General features: G+C 46.7%; 1 protein-coding gene and 1 long non-coding RNA gene across 3 annotated transcripts; one reads left to right on the top strand and one right to left on the bottom strand.

Annotated features, from left to right (window-relative positions):
• ATP5G2 (ATP synthase, H+ transporting, mitochondrial Fo complex subunit C2 (subunit 9)) lies at positions 1-8,151 on the bottom strand. 2 transcript variants are annotated; one of them, XM_018047660.1, is made up of 5 exons: positions 7,893-8,151; positions 3,544-3,613; positions 2,389-2,466; positions 1,685-1,884; positions 1-263 (listed from the first exon to the last, which is right to left on the bottom strand). In XM_018047660.1, exons 2-5 carry the CDS (start codon positions 3,580-3,582, stop codon positions 149-151), a joined length of 432 nt encoding a protein of 143 aa, XP_017903149.1. In that variant the 5' UTR covers positions 3,583-3,613; positions 7,893-8,151; the 3' UTR covers positions 1-148. The 2 variants fall into 2 exon arrangements, with proteins under 2 accessions (XP_017903149.1, XP_005679927.1); XM_005679870.3 differs by lacking the exon at positions 7,893-8,151 and adding an exon at positions 6,122-6,146.
• LOC106502089 lies at positions 6,385-25,091 on the top strand. Its single transcript, XR_001918031.1, has 2 exons — positions 6,385-7,808; positions 24,224-25,091. It is a non-coding gene; the product is annotated as an uncharacterized LOC106502089 (long non-coding RNA).

Here is a 27,152-nt window from a genome sequence, read left to right as displayed (position 1 = left end):
AACATCTTATTAATACAGTATTTATTTGTCTTCCTTCTGTCAGGCCCTGAGCCAACCACCTTCCCCAGGTTGCCTGGGGAGGTACAGAAAAAGAAACATACAGGGCAGACGAGACACGGGAGAACTATGGGAGGTGGAAACGGCTCCTTCACATGGCGAAGAGGATGAGAAAGGCCACCATCAGGCAAAAGAGCCCCATGGCCTCCGAGAGGGCAAAGCCCAGAATGGCGTAGGAGAAGAGCTGCTGCTTCAGAGAAGGGTTCCTGGGAGGGGAAGAGAAAAGACTGAATTTCTAGTCCATATAAAGAAAAAGACAAACATTAAAGGAGGGCTCAGGGAGAATCCATCTCAAGCTAACATTTCAGGTCACGAGTCTCTCCGGGTGACACCATCATGCCCCATTTCTTGCTCTGACACAGAAAGGTCTCTACAGAGATGAATGGGGGAGGGGACAATCCAAAATTCTGCAACACAGCCCAGGTACAAACATTACCTCCTCTACTGTATCACATCTTCCCTGGGGCTGGACACTTAACTATCCAGGGCTCAACCAGGATGGAGACGCCTCTGGGTGGCAGGGTCTATCAGAGCAGCGTTTCCAAACTTTAAGCAGTAGAACCCCATAATACAAAACAGTTAAAGTGTAATGGAGTCGCAGAGTTGGAAGTCTTGTTTGACTGGTCTCCTCTTCATTCTCTAAGAGTCTCTGGGGTGTACCCTCAGAACCCTAGGGCTTTATGTAACACAATTAGAAAAACACTATTCTAGTGGACAAGGACATCAGAGGGACAAATAACTTCTCGTATTTCAAAATAGTCAAAAGATTTTGGGCTACAAACCACCTTGCGGGGGGTGCATTTAGACAATATGAGTCAAAATGGGATAAAGGACTCCTAATTCTGAAAATCAATATATAATTTCTATTTCCCTTCCTGTCACCTCCGGAAGACTTGATGGATAAGGTAAAGCAACACTAGCTTTTAACAGAATTGTGGACATAGAAGTTTCTTATTTCACACAAATCCTAAGAAATAAACTTATTTCCCCAAAGACATTGAGAGAACTTGCAGGTCTCTAAAGGATTAATTTAGTTCTAACACCGAGTTGCCCAGAGTTGTTGGGGACCAAATAGTCTCAAGTGTCAGGGAGCACTGGGGCTGGATGCAGAAGCAGTTTTCCCAGGAGCGATGAGGGAATTCCCGGGGATGGGGAAAAACAGCAGCGAAACTGCTATGCTGACTGAGGCTTTAGACTGGGGGGTGGACATGGCAAACTTTTTCTGTAAAGGGCTAGAGAGCAAATATTTTAGGCTCTGTGGGTCACATACAACCTGTTACCTTTTTTATTTTCATGACCCTTTAAAAATATAAAACCCTTCTTAGTTCAGCTATACAAAACCAGGCTGGCCCAATACAAACCTCCTGCCTTAGTTTGCTGACTCCTACTCTAAACCAAAGCTGCCCAACAGAACTTTGCAAAATGGTAGCCACGAGTCACATGTGGCTAATGAACTACAATGAAAGTACACAGAACTTAAGTCAGTGTACTTTTAGTTAAAACTCACATTTGAATAGCACTACGTGGTTAGTGGCTACTGTATAGGATACTGCAGCTCCAGAACCCCAAATATTTCTGCCCAGACCTGTGGAAGCACATCAGAGAGCCAGTGGAGGGCTCATCTTACCTGGCATAACCAATGATGAGACTCCCAAACACGGTCCCAATTCCAGCTCCAGAGCCAGCCACCCCTACTGTGGCAGCCCCAGCTCCAATGAACTTGGCTGCTGTGTCAATGTCCCTTGAAATGGCACTCGTTTGGAAACTGCGGCTAGGAGTCAGTGAGGTGGTCAGGGGACGGGGGACTACTGCCAAGCTGCTGTGGCTCTGTGAAGAAGCAGCAGATAGAAAGTTTTTAGGAAACCCTTTTTGCTTTGGAAAACTTCTGTACCATTTAATCCCTTTATGCTATCAAATCCCATCGTTTCTCCTCCAAACAGAAAATCTTTTAACTCCCCCAGAAAACTCTACTGCCAAGCAGAATGCTTAAATGAAAGAGGTGGATGTCAAATATCTTCAGGACTCAGGGTACAGTCTAGAAATGGAAGACTACAGCCCTAGCCTGTTCCTGATGCCTTGAGGAGATCATCTTCTGGGCTACATGCTCCCAACTCAAGTCAGTGCACTAGATCAAGTAAAATGGGAGTTAGAAGGAGCACACGGGGCATGCGCTGCCAGTGGCAAGAGCTGGAACATAGGGAATATATCACATCGTATATGGTATCATGAGTCCTCAGCACTCCCCCTACTGGTTCATCAGGTAACCCTCCCTTCCCCTCCCCATCCCCACCCTCACCCCTCCCCACAGGTCCAGTTCCACTCATCAGGTACCTCATCTGTCAGTGTCTCCGGTCGTCTTACCACCACTGCAGACAGTGATCGGCTCAATAGTGTAGAGGTTCTCCTGATCTAGCCGGAATAATACAAGGTCAAGAAAGGCTGTAGAGAGTTTTAGAACTACTGCAATTTATTACTGAGATACCCCATTTATTCACTAGAACTTAAATTGGAACCTCAAAAAAGAATCTGGAATCATTCATTTAAAGCATTTACTTCACTCAATAAGAAATCTACACTTATACTGGTAATAGCCAGCTCATTAGAATGAAGTGAATGACTGGAACATCCTTCCCTGAACACACTGTTCTGGAAAATAGGCATGAACACCAATGCTGAAAATGTACCCCCTCCTGGAAGCCTTTTCTAACTCCAAGCCAGCGTCTCCAAAATAGACAACACGGTGGTTAACAGCCAGGGTTTTAGTCATATATAACTAGATTCAAATCCTAGGTCTATCTGAGTTGTGTGATCTTAGGACAAATCATGTAAATCTTTTTAAGCCTGCTTTCTCATCTATCAAATGGGAATAACATATCTCAGGGTTGTAATTACTCAGAGGAGTAAAGAAGATTATGTACATAAACCGGTAGACTCAATGCCAGGCATAGCAAGTGCTCAATAAATAATGCCAACTAACAGCATCACTCCTTTTCACTTATGAGTGAATGAACCGATTGCCTCCATTATCTAATACTCTTCCATTTCTTCCATCTTGTTGCTTTTGAATCAAATATTTTTCCTATGTGTATTTCAGCTTCCCACCCAAATTTAAGCTTCCAGAGGAACTCCTAGCTATAGCTCTCTGACACTCAGGACAAGATCCTGTACACAGTGCACACTCAATCTGACTTAGGCAATTTATTTCATGTTTACCATTTCTGGTGGGGCTCCAGTTTACAAGGACACAGTGTTTCTGGATAGGAATAACCTGATCTTAGCCTAGATGCTCATTTATGCTCTTCTGTTATGACTGCATGAGAAAAATCAACTGGCCTTCATGGGACACAAGGCAAGGAATGCCTAGGAAGCATTCAATCTCTCGTCAGGCTAGCAAAGCAAAGGGCCCAACTGTGAAGCATAAGGTCTGAGAAGGAAAAGACATAACGCCTCTCCTTAAAAACTTTCTTGGGAAAGGTGGGTACTCACCAAGGAGGGGGTGGAGACGAACTTGGCGCAAGTGTACATTTTCAGGGGATGAAGGGCTGCGGCAGGAGAGCTGCAATTACAGAAGCAGCAGTGTAAATGTTTTTCTTGCTCATCAAAAGACAGCTGTATTAGCAGGTACTCTGGAAAACTTAAATGGCTCAGAAAGCAGTGACTGACCTCAAGTCTTAGAGATGGAACGAGAACCCTGAAGTCAGAACTTCCTCCACACAGCTTCCAAGATTTCCTTATAATTAAGTGACTTCTCTTGGTTTGAACAAGAAGCCACTTGGTCCCAGCTTTAAGACATGTTATCTCTTTCCATAGCCTCATGAGTTGGGGTTGTAGATGAATTTTCCCAGCATCTTTTGCCCAAGTTTCCCCCCAGTCTCTTACTGAAAAGGAACTCTTCTCAAGCTTTCATTTCCTGGATCTAAAAATGTTTCCCTTTAAGACCCTCAGGGTAATTCCCTGGCAGTCCAGTAGTTAGGACTCTGAGCTTTCACTGTAGGGGGCATGGGTTCCATCCCTGATTAGGGAACTAAGATCTCATAAGTTGTATGCTGCTGCTGCTGCTAAGTCACTTCAGTCGTGTCCGACTTTGTGCGACCCCACAGACGGCAGCCCACCAGGCTCCTCTGTCCCTGGGATTTTCCACAAGTCAAAAAAAATAAAAAAGACTCTTGGAAGATACGTGCGGAAGGCGAAGGCTCTGAAAGGGTCTCTAACAATCCTCTTATTGAATTACCAGGAAGCATTTGTCAAAACATGTCAAAAGATTTGTTAAAGATGTTCAAGCTGGATTTAGAAAAGGCAGAGGAGCCAGAGATCAAATTGCCAACATCTCCTGGATCATCGAAAAAGCAAGACAGTTCCAGAAAAACATCTACCGCTGCTTTACTGACTACACCAAAGCCTTTGACCATGTGGATCACAATAAACTATGGAAAATTCTTAAAGAGGTGGGAATACCAGACCACCTGACCTTCCTTGTGAAAAATTTGTATGGGGGTCAAGCAACAGTTAGAACTGGACATGGAACGACAAACTGGTTCCAAATAGGGAAAGGAGTACATCAAGGCTGTATACTGTCACCCTACTTATCTAACTTATATGTAGAGTACATCATGAGAAATGCTGGGCTGGATGAAGCACAAGCTGGAATCAAGACTGTGGGGAGAAATATCAATAACCTCAGATATGCAGATGACACCACCCTTATGGCATAAAGCGAAGAACTAAAGACCCTCTTGATGAAAGTGAAAGAGGAGAGTGAAAAAGTTGGCTTAAAGCTCAACATTCAGAAAATGAAGCTCATGCCATCTGGTCTCATCACTTCATGGCAAATAGATGGGGAAACAATGGAAACAGTGACAGACTTTATTTTGGGGGGGCTCCAAAATCACTGCAGATGGTGACTGCAGCCATGAAATTAAAAGATGCTTGCTCCTTGGAAGAAAAGTTATGACCAACCTAGACAGTGTATTAAAAAGCAGAGACATTACTTTGCCCACAAAGGTCCATCTAGTCAAAGCTATGGTTTTTCCAGTAGTCATGTATGGACGTGAGAGTTGGACTATAAAGAGAGCCAAGCACTGAAAACTGGATGGCTTTTGAACTGTGGTGCTGGAGAAGACTCTTGAGAGTCCCTTGGACTGCAAGGAGATCCAACCAGTCCATCCTAAAGGAAATCAGTCCTGAATATTCATTGGATGGACTGATGCTGAAGCTAAAACTCCAATACTTTGGCCACCTGATGTGAAGAGCTGACTCCTTTAAAAAGACCCTGACGCTGGGAAAGATTGAAGGCAGGACGAGAAAGGGACGACCGAGGATTAGATGGCTGGATGGCATCATTGACTCGATGAACATGAGTTTCTACAAGCTCCGGGAGTTGTTGATGGACAGGGAAGCCTGGCGTGCTGCAATCCATGGGGTTGCAGAGACAGGACTAAGTGACTAAACTGACAGACTGAGGAAGCATTTGTCAAAACATTTATTTCCTATGTTAATTAACCAGATAAGGCAGATCAAGGAGAAACTCTGTCATTACTCTAATTAGCAATGACTGTTAAAGTATTCATTTCCATCATTATTCTAAGAGGTATTCAATTTTGTATCAAGACCTTAAACAGGGACTTCCCTGGTGGTTAAGACTTAGCCTTCTGTGCAGGGGGTTCGGGTTCAATCCCTGGTGGGGGAGCTAAGATCCCTCATGCTCAGGGCAAAAAAAACCCCAAAGGCAAAAGATAAAACAGAAGCAATGTTGTTACAAATTCAATAAAGACTTTAAAACAACGCTAACACCCTGGAGGTACCTAAGTTGGTAGAACTGAGAGAAGAGTGGGTGAGTTAAAGACCTACAGGCAGGGTTTTTCCAAGTACAGTTGGTAGCCCACCTGAACTAGTTACAGGAGGGTAGGGGCTGTGTATGTATTAAAAATGTGGGACTTCTCTCACAGTCCAGTGGTTAAGAATCTGCACTTGTACTGCAGGGATCCCTGGTTAGAGAACAAAGACCATGAGCTGTGGCCAAAAAAGAAACACAAAAAAACAAAAAATGCATATTCTTGGGTCTCACCTTAAGACTTTCTGGGTCAAGATCTCTGGGAATAAGGCCCAAGTACTCTATTTCAGGGTTCTCTGGTGGCTCGCACAGAGTCGGACACAACTGAAGTGACTTAGCAGCAGCTGGTGGCTCAGCAGTAAAGAATCCACCTGGCAGTGCAGGACACTTGGGTTCGAGTCCTGGAGAAGGAAATGGCAACCGACTCCAGTATTCTTGCCTGGGAAATCTCATGGACAGAGGAGCCTGGCTGGCTACAATCCACAGGGTCACAAAAGAGTGGGACCCGACTTAGCAACTAAATAATAACGTTCTGTATTTCAATGAAGCTTCCCAGATGATTCTTAGGTACTTGGGAGAGCGTGGTCTTAAAAAACAGTTTTAAAACTATGGCAGTGGTAGAATCAGACTTTGAACTCTTCTCACTCTTAGTGCTTTCTAATATGCTACAGGTTGAAATACTCGGTGATTACTTTGGCCTGTTAAATGACACTTCCTCGAATGAGCTGGACTAATACTTTCCCAGATTAACTTCCGATTCCAGAATGTTACTTTTACATTAATGGATGTCTTCAACTATTGTCCTTTCCGGAACTCTGATTTCTGCCCATATGTAACTCTAACCCAATTTTGCTGCCAGGCTATTCAGGTTTTCTTAGGTCAAAAATCCAAAATTTCTTTTAAGTTTTAAAAAAACAGAGAGACTGGTTTTCCCCCAAGGCAACAAAACCTCAATATCATCATTTAAAAAATATAGTTCTCAGAGGAATTAAATGAAAATAACATATGGAAAGAGCCTGATGCAGAACTGAAGGAAGCCTGCAGGAAGCGGTGATCCCTCTGCTGGCCAACTAATCTTGTCCAAGTCTGCACTTGTTCACCAATATCACCTTGGGGAACAGCACTACCCAGGTTCATGGGTTTCTTCCTCAGTGGAGGTCAGCCAGGGAGTTACAGGGCTGCTACTTAATCGTTCCCGTTCTTAACCTTCTTTTCCTCTTGCGGGCAGAGTCTGGGGACTCTCAGTAAACCCCTTGACAGGAAAGCAGGCAGGTGGGTAGCACCCCATGCTGGCCCCTCCGCTTTTTAGCCCTGTTGCCTCTAAAGGAAAACCTCACACAGCCCACGACTTGTGTTTTTCCCGCTTCACCGCAGTGGAAGGCAGAGAACGCCACTGGGAGACAATCCGCGGTACCAAAGAAACCTGCCTCTTTTCTGCTACGGCTCTCTCCCAGTCCACAGCCTGAAGGTAGGGGGTGCTTTGGCTGTGCTGTTCATTGCTACCACTTTCACGGTTTACTTTTTAAATCGAGGGGTGCTGCCTAGAGGGACTGGTGGCTTTAGACGACACACCAATGCTGACACTTGAGATCCTGGGGCCAAAAGTCTGGAGGTTTCAGGATAAGGACGGCACGACTCAGGATGAGAAGAGAAAGCAGAGATAGGACGGGAGAGTCTGGGGGTTGGGACAGGTCTGAAAGGGCAAAAGGGTGAGAAAAGAGCGTTTGCAAGCGACAGGTGAAATGAGCACTCTGGGATTTGACTTTCGACACGCCAAGGCGCCCTCCCCCCACCCACGAGACATCAAAGATGGCGCCAGGCCCGCGCGGCTGGAGGTCACCGGCACGCGGAAGGGGCAGCCCGAACGCGCGGGGATACGGGGACAAGGGAGGGCGTGAGGACCCAGATGGGAGCACGCGAGGTAAGAGCCTCAGACCATCCACGCGAGGTGGGCGCCCGGCGCGCGTGCGCGGCGCAACCCGGGCGCGAGGGCCCAAGGCCTTACCTGCTCCCAGTGCAGAGAAGACAGAGAGGGGCGGGGAGGGGGCGGGAATAGGAAAAGGAAGGCTCAGCGCAGGCGCGGCCCGGACCAAAGAGTTGCTCCGCCAAGGCTAGAGAGATTGCAAACTTGAGGGTCGGCCCAGGCACCACAGCGCCGCCTGCCAGCTCTGTGGCGGTAGCCGGCCAGTCACTCCACCTGGCGTTTGAGAAGAGAAACTGCAGCCAGAGCCTGAGACATGAGGGCACTCCGCAGTTTGGCCGATCCGTAACGTGGCCTGCGGTTTGCTCTGCACAGAGGCTGGAATCTTGGATTCGCGTCTCTTTTCCAAGCATGCGCGGTCACACTCGGGGGTGGGAAGAACAACTGTCCACAATTTCAGTGTTAAATGGCATACAATCGAGATGGGGTTCATTGTCCAAAATCTAGCAGGAGGAAGATGAGGTCACAGGATTCCCGACGCCTGTTGCCACCGACCCAGGCTATAAGGATGGGAAAACTCATTCAGTGAGCGGATAGTCAGGAAAAAGCCCCGGCAGCTTCTAGTGGCTTCACCTTTATTTCCCTCTCCTTATTCCAGTGATCAACTATGAGAAAATCAGCATCAGGGAACCAGAAGATAGGGGCTAAAGATGATTAGGGCTCGAGAGCCCTGACCCTAAGCATTCTTTCCTGAGGCCTGAGACAGTCGACGAATAGAGGGCATCAGTGACCAGCAGTGAGGTTGGGAGGTCACCCCAGGCATGCCAGGGCCTCTGCTCAGGCTTCATCTACACGAGTTGAGATAAGCAGTCCCCCACCCCCAGGCGGTGCTCTTATGGAGGCCCCTCCGCTTCTTCCCCTTGCCCTTTTGCTCGTCCTTTCCCCGATGGGAGACAGTAGGGGGCCTCCTGGCCCTCACCTCTTCTTCTAGCCTGCTTTATGTCCCAGATAGGTCTGACCTGTTCCTCTGGAGGAAGGTCCACAAGGCCTACCCACTTCCCCTCACGTCCAAACCTCGGCCGTCCAGGCATCGTCTTGAACGCAGCACAAGAAAGACGGGGAAAGCTCACCAAACCCCCATAAAAAATAAAAAAATAAAGAGAAGGCCGCGGCTGTAAATAAAGCCAAATCCGCCACCCTCTGAGGGGCCGTTTGTCCTCCCCTCCTTGGCCCCGTCCTTCCCGCCGCCCCCTCCCGGCTCCCGGGCCCCGCGGCGCCCCGGCCCCGAGCTCCTCCATTTAATCGGATTTGGGAGAAGGGGAGGATAAATCACGGCAGCAGCTTTACGGTCCCGGAGGAGAGGCGAGCCGCAGCCAGGCACACCCCGGCCGGCGATAAAAACCGCCGCTGAAAGCCCACGGAGCAATTTCCCGGGACCCCGAGCGACGCCATTACAGGAATGTAATTTTGCCCGGATGAGGCCCCGAGTTTAATTATCCTCGCGGAGGAATTTCAATGCGGCCAATCCATCTTGCAGGCGGGCGGCAGAGGGATTTATATGGGCCCGTTATTTCACACCGATCCTCCATCTGCATTTTTATGGCCCTGAGCTTCTGAAAGGGAGGGGAAGGAGTAGGGAGAAATCGGAGAAGCGGGCGAGGAGTAGAAGGGTGGGAGACTTCCCGCCTTTCCTAAATCTAAGATTCCAGCTCGAGAATGAGGATTCTCGCTGGTTCCCCTGAAATGCCCAGATCTCTCCAGTTCCAGTTGTTGACTCGGGGTGAGTTTGTGGGTAGGTGAGAAATGGAACTGGTATCCTTGGGAATCACTCAACAGGTATTTACCAGGTACCAAGTGGTACCAGGCACAGGGTGAGATGCTCAGAGGAGAAAGGGAAAATAGGCTACAAGAATATCTCCTGGGGGACTTCCCTGGCGGTTTAGCGGTAAGGACTCCAAGCTCCCAATGCAGGAGGTGGGGGTTCAATCCTTGGTCTGAGAGCTAAGATACCTCATGCCTAGAAGCAGTTGGCAGAGAAATAAATCTCCTGAGGTCCCCAGACACCCCAAGCCGGCCCACAATGAATTCCTTTTAGCCCGCGGCTGCACATCCTCAGGGCAAAACTTCCACAGCTCGTAGGAGCCGCCACCACTAGCTAGTTGTTGCAGCTGTTTGTTGCGACAATTTAGTCCCCTCTCAGAAATCTCTAACAATCCAAAGGAGAATTGGAGAAGGAGCCCGTGTCTGATATGTTTATTTCTCCCTTACCTCCATTCAGTGGTAGTCTCTGGATTCATACACCTGGCTTCCCAAATTGCTGTGTGACCTTGGGCAAGCTGTTTAACCTCTCTATATCGATTTTCTTTTATGTAATTTGGGAATGATAATAATTCTTCATAGTCATTTAGTCATTAAGTCTCATCTGACCCTTTTGGGACCCCATGGACTGTAGACGGCCAGGCTACTCTGTGGGATATCTCCAGGCAAGAATACTGGAGTGGGTTGGCTTTTCCTTCTCCGGGGGATCTTCCCGACACAGGAATCGAACCCAAGTCTCCTGCTTGGTAGGCGGATTCTTTATCACTGAGCCACCTGAGAAGCCTGATAATAATGCTTGCTCAGCAGCAAATATTGGGATAATATACATGAAGCTTTTGGGCTTCTCAGGTGGTGCAGTGGCAAAGAATCTGCCTGCCAATGCAGGAGACTGAGTTTCCATGCCTGGGTCAGGATGATCTCCTGGAGGAGGAAATGGTAACCCCCTCCAGTATTCTTGCTGGGAAAATCCCAGGGACAGAGCAACCTGGAGGGCTACAGCCCATGGGGTTGCAAAGAGTTGGACATGACTGTGCAGAGATACCTGAAACTTTTAGCAAGGAGCTTGGAACTTAGTTCAATAAATGCTAGTAATATAATAATTTTTTTTTTTTTTTTGTGGTGTTAGTAGTAGGTTATCTGGAGAAGGCAATGGCAACCCACTCCAAGTACTCTTGCCTGGAAAATCCCATGGGTGGAGGAGCCTGGTAGGCTGCAGTCCATGGGGTTGCTAAGAGTCCGACACGACTGAGCGACTTCACTTTGACTTTTCACTTTCATGCATTGGAGAAGGAAATGGCAACCCACTTCAGTGTTCTTGCCTGGAGAATCCCAGGGACGGGGGAGCCTGGTGGGCTCGTCTCTGGGGTCGCACAGAGTCGGACACAACCGAAGTGACTTAGCAGCAGCAGCAGCAGTAGTGTTATAGTTGGGAGCATGGCAGCTCAATTCTGCTCTGCTTCCTAGAGACTTTATTGCAAGCTTCTTGCAATGATAGCTCCTGAAAGAAACTAAACCATGGCTTACTGAACTTATTTACCTACATAAATCACACAAAGGAGTTACTTGACAGGCTAGTGAGTGGGGGTCTGTGGGGAGGGCTGAGAATTCCCAGGGCTGTTGCTTCCAGGTTTGCAACCAGGCATTAAATCCAGAGGCATGAGACTACAAAAAGTGGTTGGAGGTATGTGCAGAGGGGTGAATTTGAAGACAGCAAAATATGATCCAAGAGAACTTTAGCTAAGAGTCTAGGGATTTTCTTAACCAAGGGCTTGAGAAAGGGTTATTCCTTCACTTCACTGAGGGAAAACTAGGGTCCAGAAAGGAAAGGGTGTGGAGCCAGAACTATCCTTTCCAATCAATCCTTTTCTTTTCCTACCAGACCATGTAACAAGGTTGGCCTGATTGGCCAGTTTTTCTAAGGACTGTTAGTGGCAGATTCTGACTGGTTAGCCACCTCCCTGCACAGTGGTGACGGTGAAATGAGATTGATCTTTTCTTTCTTAGGATTGGTTAACAGCCCTCAGCGGGGCCAGAGACTCATTTTAATTGACTGGAGAGGCCAGGAGGAAGGTCCAGCACCTTTCATATAGAGAGTTCTTTTTCCACAAAGGTCACCAAGAAAGAGTCTTGACTGGCTTATGCATATTTGCCTTTGGACTGGAAACAATAGTTTAGAAAAGAAAAATCAAGAGAGTCATGCAGGCATGCTACAGTTCAATTTGAAACCCAAACAGAGAGAGGGATTCACAGAGGGAAAGAGAAGAGCGGTAAAGAGAGAGACTAAGACACAGAGAAATGAAAGAAAAAAAATAGCCAAAGAGGATGGATTTGAATAATTTGGTTTTCATTTCTGGTGGTTTAAGAGGCGGCTACTTTATGATGCATTTTTTTAGGTGCACGTGTTGCCAGCGCGTGGCATGGGAAGAACAGCTGTCTTGGAGGCAGGAGACTAGGAATCTGGTCCCAGCCCTGCTACTAACTAGCTGAGTAGCTATGCAAGTTACTTCATCTCTCAAAGTTTTAGTGTCTCCGTTTGGAAAAAATCAGGGGGAGAAGTAGGTGATCCGTAAGGTTCCATCCAATATTAATTCTCCTCATTCTGACAAGCAGTCTGTTTTCTAAAGCTGAAGTGGTAACTTTACACTGCCAATAAGGACTATTCTTGGGTGCTATGTTCCTCTATTTATTTGAGTTTATTAATTTCAGGCTTTGGGGACTGGTAGGCACTGACTGATGGATTTTTCTGTTTTCTCTTGCTAAGTCAGTTCCCCAGAACAACAGGATTGTAAGCCATCAGTAAACCTCCCTACTCTTGGAGGAAAAAAACAGTAGATGGAAGAAGAAAAAGTGTCATGGGTATCCAGGATTCCAGGACAGGGATCAGTGGAAGGGTTGGTGAGAGAAGGCCAGACAAGTTTTTGTGGGAAGAACCTAAGTTCTTTTGAATTTGTAAGATGAACTTATACATGCCCTACATATTTATGTAGAAACAATGATTAAGTATATATGTGAACAAATTTGGTCCCTGCCATTTATTGCCTCCCAAGCCAAAGCACACACAGAAACAAAACAGAAACTGAAAGTCATTGTGATAATTGACATACGTATACCACCCTGTGTAAAGCAGATAGCTAGTGGGAGCCGCTGTATAGCGCAGGGAGCTCAGCTTAGTGCTCTGTGATGACCTATAGGGGTGGAAAGGGGCAAGGTGGGAGGGAGGTCCAAGAGAGAGGGGATTTATATGTACATATCTCTGATGCTGGGAGGGATTGAGGGCAGGAGGAGAAGGGGGCGACAGAGGATGAGATGGCTGGATGGCATCATCGACTCGATGGACGTGAGTTTGAGTGAACTCCAGGAGTTGGTGATGGACAGGGAGGACTGGTGTGCTGCGATTCATGGGGTCGCAAAGAGTCGGAGACGACTGAGCGACTGAACTGAACTGATAGCTGATTCACTGTCTTGAACGCACAAACTAACATATTGTAAAGCAATTACACTCCAACTGAAAAAAAAAAAGGTCATTGTGATACATTGTAAAGAGCGTAAGACTGAAAGTTAGAGATCTGAATGTAGATGTGGGAATATCTTTAAAAAAATAATTTACTTAATTTATTTTTGGCTGTGCTGAGTCTTCATTGCTGTGCAGTTTTCTCTCGCTGCAGAGAGCAGGGGCTACTCTCTAGTCGCAGTGCCTTCTCTTGTTGCAGAACACAGGCTATAGTAAACATGGGCTCAGTGGTTGCGCTTCCCCGGATCTAGAGCACAGGCTCAATAATTGTGGCCCACGGGTTTAGTTGCTCCGAGGCAGGTGGGATCTTCCCGGATCAGAGATTGCTCCCATGTCTCCTGCATTGCCAGGTGGCCTCTTCACCACTGAGCCACCTGGCAAGCCCTAAATTTGGGACTGTTCTTAATTATGTGACTTTGAAAAAAATCAGTTCACCTCTCTGGACTTCAGTTTTCTTAACTGCACATTGTAGGGAAACACTTGCTGATTATTGAATTCTTTTTCGGCTTTAAATATAAATAGCATAGATCTGTTCTTCCTGTTTTGCCCTCATCTCTTGTGACTTTAAGTATTCGACCAGTATTAACTGAGCATCTACTGTATGTGAGGTGCTGTACCATATATTGTGATTAGGAATAAAAAAGGAGAAAGCACAGTCCCTTGTCTTCATAAGTTTATAATCAGTAGGAAAAACATGTACATATATAACTATAACTTGCAGCAAAATTTAATGGGTTATGAAGAGTTGGACATGACTGAGCGACTTCACTTTCACTTTTCACTTTCACGCATTGGAGAAGGAAATGGCAACCCACTCCAGTGTTCTTGCCTGGAGAATCCCAGGGACAGGGGAGCCTGGTGGGCTGCCGTCTATGGGGTCACACAGTCGGACACGACTGAAGCGACTTAACAGCAGCATGGGTTATAGGAGTTGAAGAAGCAGTATGATTTCCATTTAGAATGATCAAGGGGGCACTATGATTAAAAAGTAGTTTTTTTTTCTTCTTAAAAAAAATTAAAGTATTTGAATTACATAAGGGAATGCAATTAATGAATATAATTTATGCAACAGATATTTTTAGAGATCCTACTATGTGCCAGGTGCTGTTCCAGGTGCTGGAAACTCAGATGTGAATAAAATAAGACAAAAATCCTTGCCTCCTCAGAGGTGACTTTAATATAAATTATGAAGCATAATAATAAAGTAGACATCCATTAAATGACCCCCAGTTTAGGAAAAGAAACAAATAACCTACTAATACCACTGAGCCCCCCTCCCCCATGCATCTCTCCTATAGTAAAGTAATCCTTGAATTTTATGTTTATCATTTCAAGATTTTTCCTCAGATTTTTACCATATTGCTTGTCTTTTTCCCCTACTGTTCTAAAAGTGATATAATATTATTTGTATCCTTCTTTACTTGCTCTTTTCATTCAACATTATGTTTCTAAGATTCATTGACGCTAATGTAGGTAGCTATAATTTATATTCACTGCTGTATCATCGGAGAAGGCAATGACACACCACTCCAGTACTCTTGCCTGGAAAATCCCATGGATGGAGGAGCCTGGTGGGCTGCAGTCCATGGGGTCTCAAAGAGTCGGACACAACTTAAGCGACTTCACTTTGACTTTTCACTTTCATGCATTGGAGAAGGAAATGGCAACCCACTCCAGTGTTCTTGCCTGGAGAATCCCAGGGACGGGGGGAGCCTGGTGGGCTGCCATCTATAGGGTCTCACAGAGTCGGATACGACTGAAGCAACTTAGCAGTAGCAGCAGCAGCAGCAGCTGTATCATAGCCCACCAATTTGTCAATTAATTTCCCTGTTGAAGAGTATTTAGGATTGTTTTCAGTTGTTTGCCACTACAAACAATGCTGCTCAGAGCATTTATCCTAGTATACATGGATAAGAGTTTCTTCAGGGTACATATGTATGAATTGCTGGGTTGAAGCATATGAATTTTTCAACCTCTCTGGATAATGTCAAATTGTTTACCAATATTTATGCCTACTAAAGTATTTAAGACTTCCCTGGTGGCTCAGACGGTAAAAGCCTCTGCGTACAACGCGGGAGACCCGGGTTCGATCCCTGGGTTGGGAAGATCCTCTGGAGAAGGAAATAGCAGCCCACTCCAGTTCTTGCCTGGAAAATCCCATGGACAGAGGAGCTTGGCAGGCTGCAGTCCATGGGGTCGCAGAGAGTCAGACATGACTGAGCGACTTACGTAAAGTATTTAACAGTTTTGATTGCTACCCTGTCCTTACCAATTTTGGTATTTAGTCAATCTGTTGGATATAAAATGGTGACTTGAATTTATACTTAATTATATTTGCCTTATTATTAGTGAAGTTGAGCATCTTTTCATGTATTTATTGGCCACTCATGCTTCTCCTTATGTGAAATGCCTATTCATGTATGTCTTCTGCCCATTTCCTATTGGGTTATTTGTCAGCTCCCTGTGGATTTTTAGGAATTAACAAATATAGGTAGCCTAGTCCTGATTCTTTGTTAGTATCAGTTATCTCCTTCCAGTTTTTAGCAGGGTTGGGATTTTAGTAGAGGCTTAAAGGATGGATGATTTCAGTTCCAGCTCAGAGTCCTCATTTAGTTGGATTAATTAATTCTTAATTCATTCATCAAATATTTATTGAATGCCTAGCCAGACATCATGCTAGACTCTGAGAATACGAATATATTCCACACTTGCTCACCAGTTACCACTTCCAAGATCTGTCTGGGTTCAAGCCAGTGACATCTCCTGGAGGACCACTACTATGGCCTCCTAGCTCTTCTGCGTTTTCCAGTCTGGTCTTGCCACGGTCTACTCACCACCCAATAAGAAGCTAAAGTGATCTATTGAAATGTAGATCAGGTCATGCAACTTAAAACTTCCCAATGATTTTCCAGTTCTTATAGAAAAAAAAATTCATAGTTCAGCTACACTAGGCTCCTATTGAGCCTCAGTCACACCACACTTACTTGTTTCTCCTCGGAACCTTTGCTGTTTCCTCCGCCTGGATCATTCTCCTAGGTTATGCTCTTATTTCATCTAAGTCTCATTTCAAATATCACCTCCTTAGAGAGGGCTTTTCTGACCACCCAATCTAAATAGCCGCCACTCCCCGGCCCCTTTTAACTTTCTGGCCACGCTGCTTGTGAGATCTGAATTCCAGGACCAGAGATGGGTCCTGGAGGGGTCCAGGGGCCCAGAGATTCCAGGACCCGGCTGCCCGCTCATTGAAAGCACAGCCTCTAAACCGCTGGACCACCAGGAAACTCCTCCACTTTCCCTTCTTTATCTCATATCCTCCTTCATTTTTCTTTTTAGCACTTATCATAGTTTTATTTTTATTGCTTTTTTCTTCACTAGAATATAAGCTCCACTAGTTGAGAGACCTTGTTACCGCTGTATCCTCGGCATTTAGAAAAGTACCTGGCACTTAATAGGCTCTCAATAGAAATTTTGTGAATGATTGAATGGTGAATCAGATAGAGTCCTTGCCCTTAAAAAGCTTTAGTCTATCAGGGAATACAGGGAAGCAAAAGGCAGATAATTTCAACACAATTTGACAGTGTTCTAAGATGGATAAGCACTGGATGCTGTGGGAATGCATGGGGAGGACATATATTTCAGTCCTGAGAACTAGTAGTCAAGGGAGGCTTCCAAGATGAGGTGACATTTACAAGAAACTCAAAGGGCCTGGAAAGAGAGGGAGTAGAAGGATGTTCCACAGAGAAGGAGCAGTAAGGACAAAGCATGAAGAGAGGGATAAGTGGTCTCTTCCACAAAGGCAAGTAATTCAGTGTGGTCAGAATGAATAGTTGTGAGTGCAACAGAGCGCAGAGACTGGTTGTTAGTGGCTAGATCCTGAAGGATCTTGAGCATCAAACTCAAGCCCTTTGGATTTTATCCAGAAAGCAGCCAGAAGCCATTAAAACCAGAGAATGAGCTCAGATTTGCATTTTAGGAAAATCACTGTAGGTCTAGTGTGCAGAGTGGATGAGAGGGGCAGGACTGGGGACAGGGAGTGCTGTAGGGGACGGCTGTCAGAGTCCAGGTGGGAGATGGTGGTGGCCTGAGCTCAGGGGTGATAGCCGGGATGGAGAAAAGTAGGCAGAGCTCAAGAGGTTTAGGAAGAAGAGCCAGTGGGCCTCAGTGATTGATTGCTATGGGGGATGAAGGAAGTGAGAGAGGTGAAGACAGTGCCCAGTTCTCTGGCCTGGGTCACTGAGTGGTGCCATTCTCTGATTAGAAAAGAGTCAGAGGGTTAGAGTGAGATGAGCGGGCCAACCCTTGATACTTGTGAGGCCCAGGGCAAGGTAAAAAATATAGCCTACATACCAAATGTCTAAATATGTACAAGTTATAAATCAAAGCTAACAAACTGTTAAATAAAACATGTTCTACCCTCTTATCTTGACAAATATATCAATATCAGCTGGAAGATTTATATTTAGAATCCTGGGACTCTTCCAGCCCCAGTCTGACCCTCGGGTTCTCTCTCCGTTTCTTACTCCATCCCTCTACCTGAGGGGCCTCACACCAAAGTGCGTGCTGGGGGCAGCCTCACCTCTAAATTCCACACCAACAAGGCTGGTGCTGCGCTCCGCAGCAGCTCCTTCTGTGTTCTCAGGAAATCAACCCCCAGCAAGAGGTCCTGGAAGTCAGCTTGGGGCAAATTGGCAGAATAGTCTGGCCACTGGAGCATGGTCTAGGAGTGGGCAGGTGTGAGCTCTGGGTAGGCACACCCCCTTGGCCTAAAGTTATCCGCCCCCTGCAAGAGGAAGAGACCTCTGAAACCGTCGCCCAGGGTAGAGGTCCCTCTTGCCTGGTCTAAGGGCATAGACTCTGAAATCATACAGACTGGGTTCAAACCCCTATCCTCATGTTTATTTACTCTTCTTTGAACCTGGGCAAACTCTCTGAGCCTGTTTCCTTTCTTGTAAAATGGCAATAGTAATATCTACCTCATAGGGTTATTGTGAGAATTAAATAAGGGTATCATTCCTGTGTGTTCATTGGAAGGACCGATGCTAAGGCTGAAACTCCAATACTTTGGCCACCTCATGTGAAAAGTTGACTCATTGGAAAGACCCTGATGCTGGGAGGGATTGGGGGCAGGAGGAGAAGGGGACGACCGAGGATGAGATGGCTGGATGGCATCACCGACTCGATGGACATGAGTTTGAGTGAACTCCGGGAGTTGGTGATGGACAGGGAGGCCTGGCGTGCTTCGATTCATGGGGTCACAAAGAGTCGGACACAACTGAGCGACTGAGCTGAACTGAACTGAATATATGCAGAGCACCTGGTATTTAATATTCCCCTCCCCTCTCCCCAGTTTACATTGTTTTCTTCCCATTCATCACCGCCTTCCCTCAGACTAATGGAAGCTGGGGAAAACATGAAGTTTGTCCTAGGTAAATTTTTTTTTTTTTCTGGGAGGAGTGGGTCCAGGAAAAACGAGTTTATAAAGGAAACAGTAACAATCTAGGCAGCAGTAATCCCAGCTCAGGCTAGGGCCATGTGGGAAAAGGGGAGTCAGTTGTCTTGTGTGTAGATGAATGAGAAATGGTAATAGCGTAATTGCTTTTACAATCTGTTTGTTTTGCTGACAGTAGCAGCTGGTTACTGTTTCGATTCTTGGTTTTCATGTTAAGACAGGGGAAGAAGGTGTGAATAGAAAAAGAAAAAAGAATAGAAAATCCAAACGTAATTTCTCGGAGACCAGGAAATTGGTCAGAAACATGGTTGAAAACACAGATGGTTTCCATCTTTCAGACATGGACTGGTCCTCTCATTAAGTTGATCTTGCATTGTTGTGTAACATGTATAGATTCTTACCACATGCTGTCACTGTCTCTACTCCTGCAGCTAGAGTGTCCTTTCTCTCCTCAGCTGTTCCAAATTCTACTCTATTTCAGGCTCACTCCTTCCATGGTAAGTATGACCCTCCCCACTTCCTCTGAGCTCTTCCTAGTCTGTATCTGTGCTGTGCTAAGTCGCTTCAGTTGTGTCCGACTCTTTGGACTCTATGGACCATAGCCCACCAGGCTTCTCTGTCCATGGGAATTTTCCAGGCAAGAATACTGGAATGGGTTGCCATACTCTCTTCCAGGGGATCTACCCGACCCCAGGGATCAAACCAGCATCTCTTGCATTTCTTGTATTGGCAGGCAAATTCTTTACCACTAGTGCCACCTGGAAAGCCCCTAGTCTATATCCCCTAGAATTTATTTATTGTCTTAATATGTTTAGTCTTGTTCTCTTATCCTTTAAAAATTATTTTAATTTTTAAAAATTTATTTATTTGACAGAGTGGCATGTGGGATTTTAGTTCCCCAACCAAGGATCGAACCCGTGCACCCTCAAGTGGGAGCTCGCGCCTTAACCACTGGATTGCCAGGGAAGTCCTGTTCATTTATCCTTTTATGTGTGCAAGTCTTGTCTCCCCAACAAGAGTTTAAGCTTATTAAGGGAAGGAACTATATTTCTATTTCTCTTCCATTTCCCATAGTGTCTATATATTCACTTAATATACATTTATTGTGTTACCATGTGCCTAAACTGGGGTTCAGGTGCTGGGGATACAAAAATGAAATATATATATATATATTTCCTCTTCACTAGTGGAGCTAGTAATGGACTCATGGTTTAATAACTGCCTATAAAAGTGTTGAACACATAATGGTTCCTCAATAGAGGTTTGATGGATTGATGAACCATGCTGCTTTTTGACTAGGCATTCAATGAATGAATGAATGAATGAAATTACTGGATAACAACCCTGCAAGCTGTTCCAGGTGTATCCCTCCTATATGAAACTAGTTCTCACAGACTTAAAGGTGTGAGACTAGTTTGAGGGGAGAAATGTTCTCTGCTGCTGCTACTGCTGCTAAGTTGCTTCAGTCGTGTCTGACTCTGTGCAACCAACCCCATAGACGGCAGCCCACCAGGCTCCCCCATCCCTGGGATTCTCCAGGCAAGAACGCTGGAGTGGGTTGCCATTTCCTTCTCCAATGCATGAAAGTGAAAAGTGAAAGTGAAGTCGCTCAGTCGTGTCCGACTCCTAGCGACCCCATGGACTGCAGCCCACCAGGCTCCTCCATCCATGGGATTTTCCACGCAAGAGTACTGGAGTGGGGTGCCATTGCCTTTTCCAGAAGTGCTCTCTAGAGGCATCAAAACAGAGAGCCTACTGTCTTTTCAAGGCAGTATTCACTCCTTTCCTTAAGGCCTAGTGATTAAAACACAAAGCATTTTACAGGCATTGGTGAATACCTTTTGCCAATTTGTGTCATTCAGGTTGTAAACTATGAGAACTGTGTCCATTTTTTCATAATAAAAAACAGCTATTATTGAATATTGATTATGTGCCAGATATTTTGCTGATTTCTTTACATGAATTATTTAAATCCTAACAACAACCCTGTGAAGTGGATATGATTATTATCCCCCTTTACAGAAGAGGAAACTCAGGCACAGCTAGGAAGCAAGAAAAGACAGAACTTGAATCCAGGAAGTCTGTGCTGTCCAGGCAATGAATTGGGAGAGTGGAGAGCTGAGTTCTTCAGTCCACCCTGCTGTATGCTTGCTGTGTGTTCTGCAAAAATCATCTCAGCTCTCTGGTCTTCGGCTCCTTCTGATTACCAATCTTAAAGCCTATTCTTTTGAATTCAAGTCCTCTGCTTCTCCACCAATATCAATTGCCTAAATCTGGTTGTGGTCCCCTAAATCTCATCTTTAATCTCCTTGTAGTGTACGAGGCAGCTTGTGATATTGTGTTATTCATAACTGGAGCATCCTTTTCTAAGACATTATATATGAAGACCTTGATGACTTCTTGAATGTCTTGGTTCATGGCTGCAGCTGATAGAGCTGCAGATGGACCCCTGAACCCAATTTATTCCTGTGATTCCATCCCTCAACTCCTGCTGCTGCTGCTGCTGCTAAGTCGCTTCAGTCGTGTCCGACTCTGTGCGACCCCACAGACGGCAGCCCACTAGGCTCCTCTCTCTCTGGGATTCTCCAGGCAAGAACACTGGAGTGGGTTGCCATTTCCTTCTCCAGTGCATGAAAGTGAAAAGCGAAAGTGAAGTCGCTCAGTCGTGCCGGACTCCTAGCGACCCCATGGACTGCAGCCTACCAGGCTCCTCCGTCCATGGGATTTTCCAGGCAAGAGAACTGGAGTGGGGTGCCATTGCCTTCTCCACCCCTCAACTCCTAGTTAAGTAAAAATATTTCCCAGTATTCAGGATGCTTGTTATCATGAATCCATTCAGAGGACACAGCCAAAACCAGGCACTAATCAAAAGGAAGGTGGTGGGTCTGATTCATTTCTGTGTGTGGAGATTGATCAACACAGGCAAGAGACTGAGACCAGGTAACGTGAAAGAGTAGGCATGAATGGATTTGAAAGGTCGATTTCTCTGAGGCGCCTCCACATAGAAACTGAAGCTGCTCAAATCCTCCATTTTGTCCCTTCATAGCTGGAATTTTTCCTTCCTTGTATGCAGACAAAGGATAATAATTATCTGAACAAGTGTGCTTGGTTAGCTGGCATCAGTGTTTTAAATTGGTATGCTTAAATAAAAATTGGCTTGCTGTACCCCTCATGTTGTTATTTGACTTAGCTCTCTCTGCTTAGTCTCTTTTGTCTGTGCATCAGGAGTAGCTGTGTGTTCTGTTCTCACCAGGGCAGCCTCTGGCTGGGGTGCCTACTAGTGTCCTTTCCTAGAGCTTCTTTAATACCAGGCAACCTGGCAGGATGGTTTTTATGTTCCTGCCCTCACTTCCTTCCCTGCCTCCAATTTCATCTTGTTGTTTTCCAGAATCATTTGCATGGTTCTCCTGTATGTATTTTTCCCAACCTTCCCCATCCCTGCATACAATTCTACAGAGAACAGGGATAAATATCTACTAAAGAGAAATCAATCTCTCCCCCGGCCACCCCACCCCTTCTCTCCCTTTCTCTCTCTCTCTCTCTTACACACACAAACACACAGAATGGATGGCAGACTTCAGTTCTCTTCTGACCTTATCATGCTCCCAAATATCAAATCAAGATCACTCCCCAAACCCAAACCCAAGCCTAAAAAGCAACACAGAGAAAGAGAGAATCACTTTTCTTCTAGGAGATGAATGCACCCCTTTTGGGGATCCACCTGAGGTTGTTGAAGGGCTTAATTTCTGAAGAATCTGCTTCTGACAGTTTTGCATGTATTCCTGTGTGTTATGGGTTTGTAAAGATGTCTTCCTCAAGCAGAAGTTAACTTTGGTTGTAGGTTATAATTCTAACTGTGAGTGTGGGAGAGTAATTTTGGCGAGGACAAAAATCCTGTTTTATCATTTAAAATGGATTCAAAGGGAAGCCCTGGTACCCGCCTTCTGGGAGGCAGATCTCTGGGTCAGATGGGATGAACCAGAGGAGGGAACACTTGAACTTTGTTTACAAACCAGCATAACATACAATGACAAACGAGTTCACGCAAGGGCACCCACAGCTTCAAATGGAGGACAGAACTGGGAAAGAGTGCTGGCACAAGGGCAGTACTGAGAAAATTTGGGAAAGTTTCTTGGAGGGAGCAGTGCGCGGGGAGGGGGGCTGGGAAGCGTGGCTGAGGGAACGCACACCCGGGCTGCCTTTCCCGGGGTCTCCTGGTGGCGAGCTGGGTGAGGTGCTCTTTGGGCAGGCCCGCTCTCTGCGTCCCTCCATCACCGATCTCTCCAGCTCTCTCGCCTCCTCCATGCCATCCCCGGGCCCCTTCCTCCACATCCACTCCTCTTAGCTCCCCCTCGATAATCTCCTGATATCTCTTCAAATCCAATTATCGAATTAATTGACGTGCTAACCGAGAGGCAAACAGAAAGGGGCGGCAAACACCGGTCGGCTCAGATTTATCCTCCGGCCTCCGTAGGCCCCGGCCGGGCGAGATTTACTGGGCCTCGAGCACGACGACAGTTCAAACCTTTGATTAATCATGTTTTTCTCCCGGCCCCATAATTTAGTTGCTCTTTTTCCCTCCCTGCTTTTTTTTTTTTTTATCAGTGGAAACAGAGACAGAGTCCTCATCAGCTTCAATTACAAATATTAAGCCCCCGGACAGCACTTTGACAGAGAGGCGGCCAGCCCCAACTCCTTCCCGCCCCCCTAAATCATCCCCGAATTAACATCACAATCGGCGGCTGGCGCGCGTTCAGATTTAAATGGTGGCATATTGTTTGCGGACGGTCTAGTTCAGACCAGCGGGTTCTCAGTTCCCGGCGGCGGCCCCCGCCGCTCCCCCTCACTGCCCCCTCCTGGCTCCCGGGATGCTGTGACTCAGGAGCCGCGGGAGGCTCCGGAGCCGGGTCTCCAGCAGCGGAGGCTGCAGGCGGGGGTACACCGGAGTGGGGGCGAGCGGGCTGGTGAGAGGGGGTAGAGTGAGGAGGGGGGGTCGAGTCAGGCACACGGAGAGGGAACTGCAGATGTAGGGTGGAGGGGAGGGGGCCGAGGCCGGGCAGAGGCGGGTGAGTTTGGGGGTAGCGGGAGAACGGCATTGAGGCAAATGAGATGCAAATGAAGATGCAGAAACCACGGGTTTGAGAATGCCACTATATAGCCACTATATGGCCGCCTCGACCTTGACGCAGTCTGCAGGGCATCCTTGGGTCGTGGTGGAGGGGCCATTCTGTAGGGAAATCTCTAGCTCTTTGAGTCTTGCGGTGTGAAAGAACGTGGGACAGGATTTCTCGTTTCCTGAGCATGTTAGAGAAAATGGTTCATAAACTACAGCCAGGAGGCTTGAAGGTAGGCCTCAGAAAGGACTTCCTAAATGGGAAGACTGAGTATGAGGCTGGAATACCTCCTGGGGATTTTTTTGGATTAGAAGACCTTAGAAGCAGCCAGATTTTTCTCTGGCGTTTTGGGGAAACGGTAACTATTTGGCTCTGTCCCACTGTGGAGGAGAAAAGGAAGGGTGATTCCCCTGACCCCATTAATCCTTTAAGAATGAAGGAGCTCAGGAAGAAAAATGACAATCCAAGAGTCTAGGCTTCCAGATATTTTCATATCCACCTGTCTCTCCGGTCTTGCCCGCAGCGATCTCCGGGACCTCATTTCTGCCTAGCAACATCACAACCAATCAAGATGCAATTAGGCCTGGCAGTTCGGCTCATCCTTCACTGGGATTGGCTGCTGGCGGTGAGCACATCCTGAGTTTTCATTGGCTGATGGCCACCTGTATGGAAATAAGAATGACAGGGGACTCTGCGACGTGGACCTGTGGCTTACTGCACTGAAACCTGCAAGCTCAGAGCCAGAACTCCTGGGCTTTTTTTCTGCCTTCTCTCCCTGTTCTTCCCCAAAGAGATATCTCAAACTTTTCCCTCAGCGCCTCTGTCTGAGGCCCAGTCGAAAAGAAATTCGCAAAAAATAAGGCGAATTTATATGCTTTTTTTGCATTTTCTTTGCCTTCTCTCGGTTCCGTATCAAGATTTTGCCCCTTCCGTCCAATGCTAGGACAGTTCTTCATCCTTTCTCTCTTCCTTGTCCATCCAAGGAGCGGCTTTCCTCCGTGTGGAGTCCCTTGGGCCCTACCCCCTGTTGCCTCAAACCCTCCCTTCGGGCTCAGCTCTACCAAATTCCCAATTGCCCCCTTCCTCCCTCTCAGGATCCAGGCGCCTCGCACAACGATCTAAAGTCCAGTTTAGAAGGGAGTTAGAGGGGGAGAGGACTCCCCCACCTCCCCCCCAAAAAACCTCCACCCTCGCTCCCCATCCATTTTCTCCGAGGGAGCCGAGTTTGACAGCGAATTCATTCCGAGAGGGGAGGGTGATTTATTCTTCAAATATACCGACAAGTGCGGGCATGATGGAGCCCATTAAAATGTTGGGAGATTGTTTTTATGATTGAAGTCTGTATTACTCCAACCATAAAGAAAGAGAGCAAGGAGTCATTAGCATTTTCATGATGGTGTATTTCTGCTTGTCTCCGCGCCATCACTCATCTTTACTGCCCGTCCCTTTGCTCTCGCTCTGCTACAACGAGGAGAGACTGCAGCCTGAGTTGGGGTTGGGGGTGGGGGGAGGCGGGGGCCAGAGATTCCCCCCCCCACTCTGCCCTTCACGCCAAATCCTCACCCTCCCTGGGACGCAGATCATGGGGTGAGAGGCTGAACGCAGACATTGATGTGCCTCAGCTTTCTCCAGCCTGCTCTCCCTGCCCCTGACTGATGGAAGCTGGGGGTCTTGTCCAAATGGTGCTTGGAGATCTGCACAGACCTGGGTTGAGAAAGGCGGAATACCCCTTCCTTCCTTTGGCTCTTCACTTCCTGGGCTATACACACCATTTAGAGCTTTCCAGGGTTATCCATATAGAGAGAAAGTCAGAAATTCCTGGCTAAGTGCCCTGAGCTAGAGACATCAGAGTAGGAGAGGACAGAGGGAGGAGGCCCCAAGTCCCTAGGTTTGGAGACTTTGTTGGGAGGAAGTTGGAAGCCTGGACCTTTGGCTTCTGTCTTTGCTACTCCCTCTTTAGGGTTAAACTCTTCTGTCTCTACCCTAATTCCCCTGCTCCTGCTCTCTCCTAATTCCTTAAGTCCTTGATTCTTTCTACCCAGTACTCACAGGTACTCCAAGGAAGAAATTCATAACCTCCATGAGAATAATGGAGCTCAAAATAATCATTGTCAAGATAAGAGCTTGGAGAAAGTTTACCCAAGGACTGTGGGAGTCACCTGTCCTCACCCCTGGCTCCGGGCAAGACTCATAACACAAAGAAACATTCATTCTAGGTTGGACACAACCTTGCCTGCATACCCTATTAAGCCAAATTGTGTGGTGGCACTTGTGTGAGCATTGGTTGGGATAAAGGCTAGTTTAAGGGTGGTGAGAAAATGGAAGTGTAAGCTCACAAGAAATCAATGGTGATAATAACAATTAGTGGACCACTTTCCTGTTGGTTCAGTGCTTTCTCTTGGATGTCTCACAATAATCTGAAAGGTAGGTTTATGACTGCCATTTCACAGATGAGGAAACCAAGGCTCAGGTGAGTGTGTGTGTGTGTGTGTGTGTGTGTGTGTGTGTAACTTAAGATCACTTAGCTAGTAAACTGGGCTGTTTTCATTATCCAATACTGCCTGAGAAGGAGTTCAAGAGCTCTAAAGTGGAAGTCAAGATGACCCATAAACTTTATCTAAGTTTATAAGAAGGTGGGGAAGACTCTTTAGTGAGTGTTAAATATTTTGGGAGAAATCTTAGTAGGAATAGTAGGAATAGTCATCCCTTGGCCACCAGAGCTGGGGACCGACTGGTGGTTAGCATTGCTAGAATTAACCCTTCTTTCATTCAGGGAACATTTATTGAGCAGCTAGTATGTGTCATCTTCTGACTGACCCCTCCCCTTTCACAGGCCTCCTCCTCCTTTTGAGAGGGGTATATCATAGGGCTCTGGGGTCCTGGGCAGAGTTAGAGCCCTGGGCAGCTGGGCATGGGCAGAGATGGAGCAAAGCAGGGTACAGAGGTGAGAGCCCCCCTACAGGCTGCACAGTGCCCAGAGGCGGTTGCAGCAGCAGCCCCAGATTTACAACTGCCCTGGCGCTGATGCCATAAAAGCAAACGATCCTTCTCTGTACTAATTTCTGTGTAATTAGATCTCTCCTGGCATGGAAACTGGGGAGTGGGGGTGGCCAGGAGGGGAGGGTGCCAAGGACTCTTCACAGAGGTGGAAGGAGGGGTTGAGGGACACACATGGTTTCATGTGGCAGAGCTTGGGCACAGGGATCTGCGTGCACTGTGACAAGGATGGAAAAGGAAATCATGCACATGGAATGCAAGGAGGCGGGAGTCCTGATATGGTAACACCCTTGTGCCCAAGATAGGGACAAAGCTGGTGTCCTGCACAAAGATCCTGAACCCAGAAGAATAACTCCTGTGTACCCATAGGAGGAATTGAAATCCTTGGAGGAGTTGCATGCAGATACCCCCACAGGCAGCTAGATAACCAAAATCCCACAGAGAAGCCTGAAGAG

Source organism: Capra hircus, chromosome 5 (genome assembly GCF_001704415.2).
Source record: "Capra hircus breed San Clemente chromosome 5, ASM170441v1, whole genome shotgun sequence".
NCBI classification, from domain to species: domain Eukaryota; kingdom Metazoa; phylum Chordata; class Mammalia; order Artiodactyla; family Bovidae; genus Capra; species Capra hircus.
The sequence above is the reverse complement of the archived record's forward strand: the minus strand, read 5'-3'. Positions and strand labels throughout refer to the sequence as shown.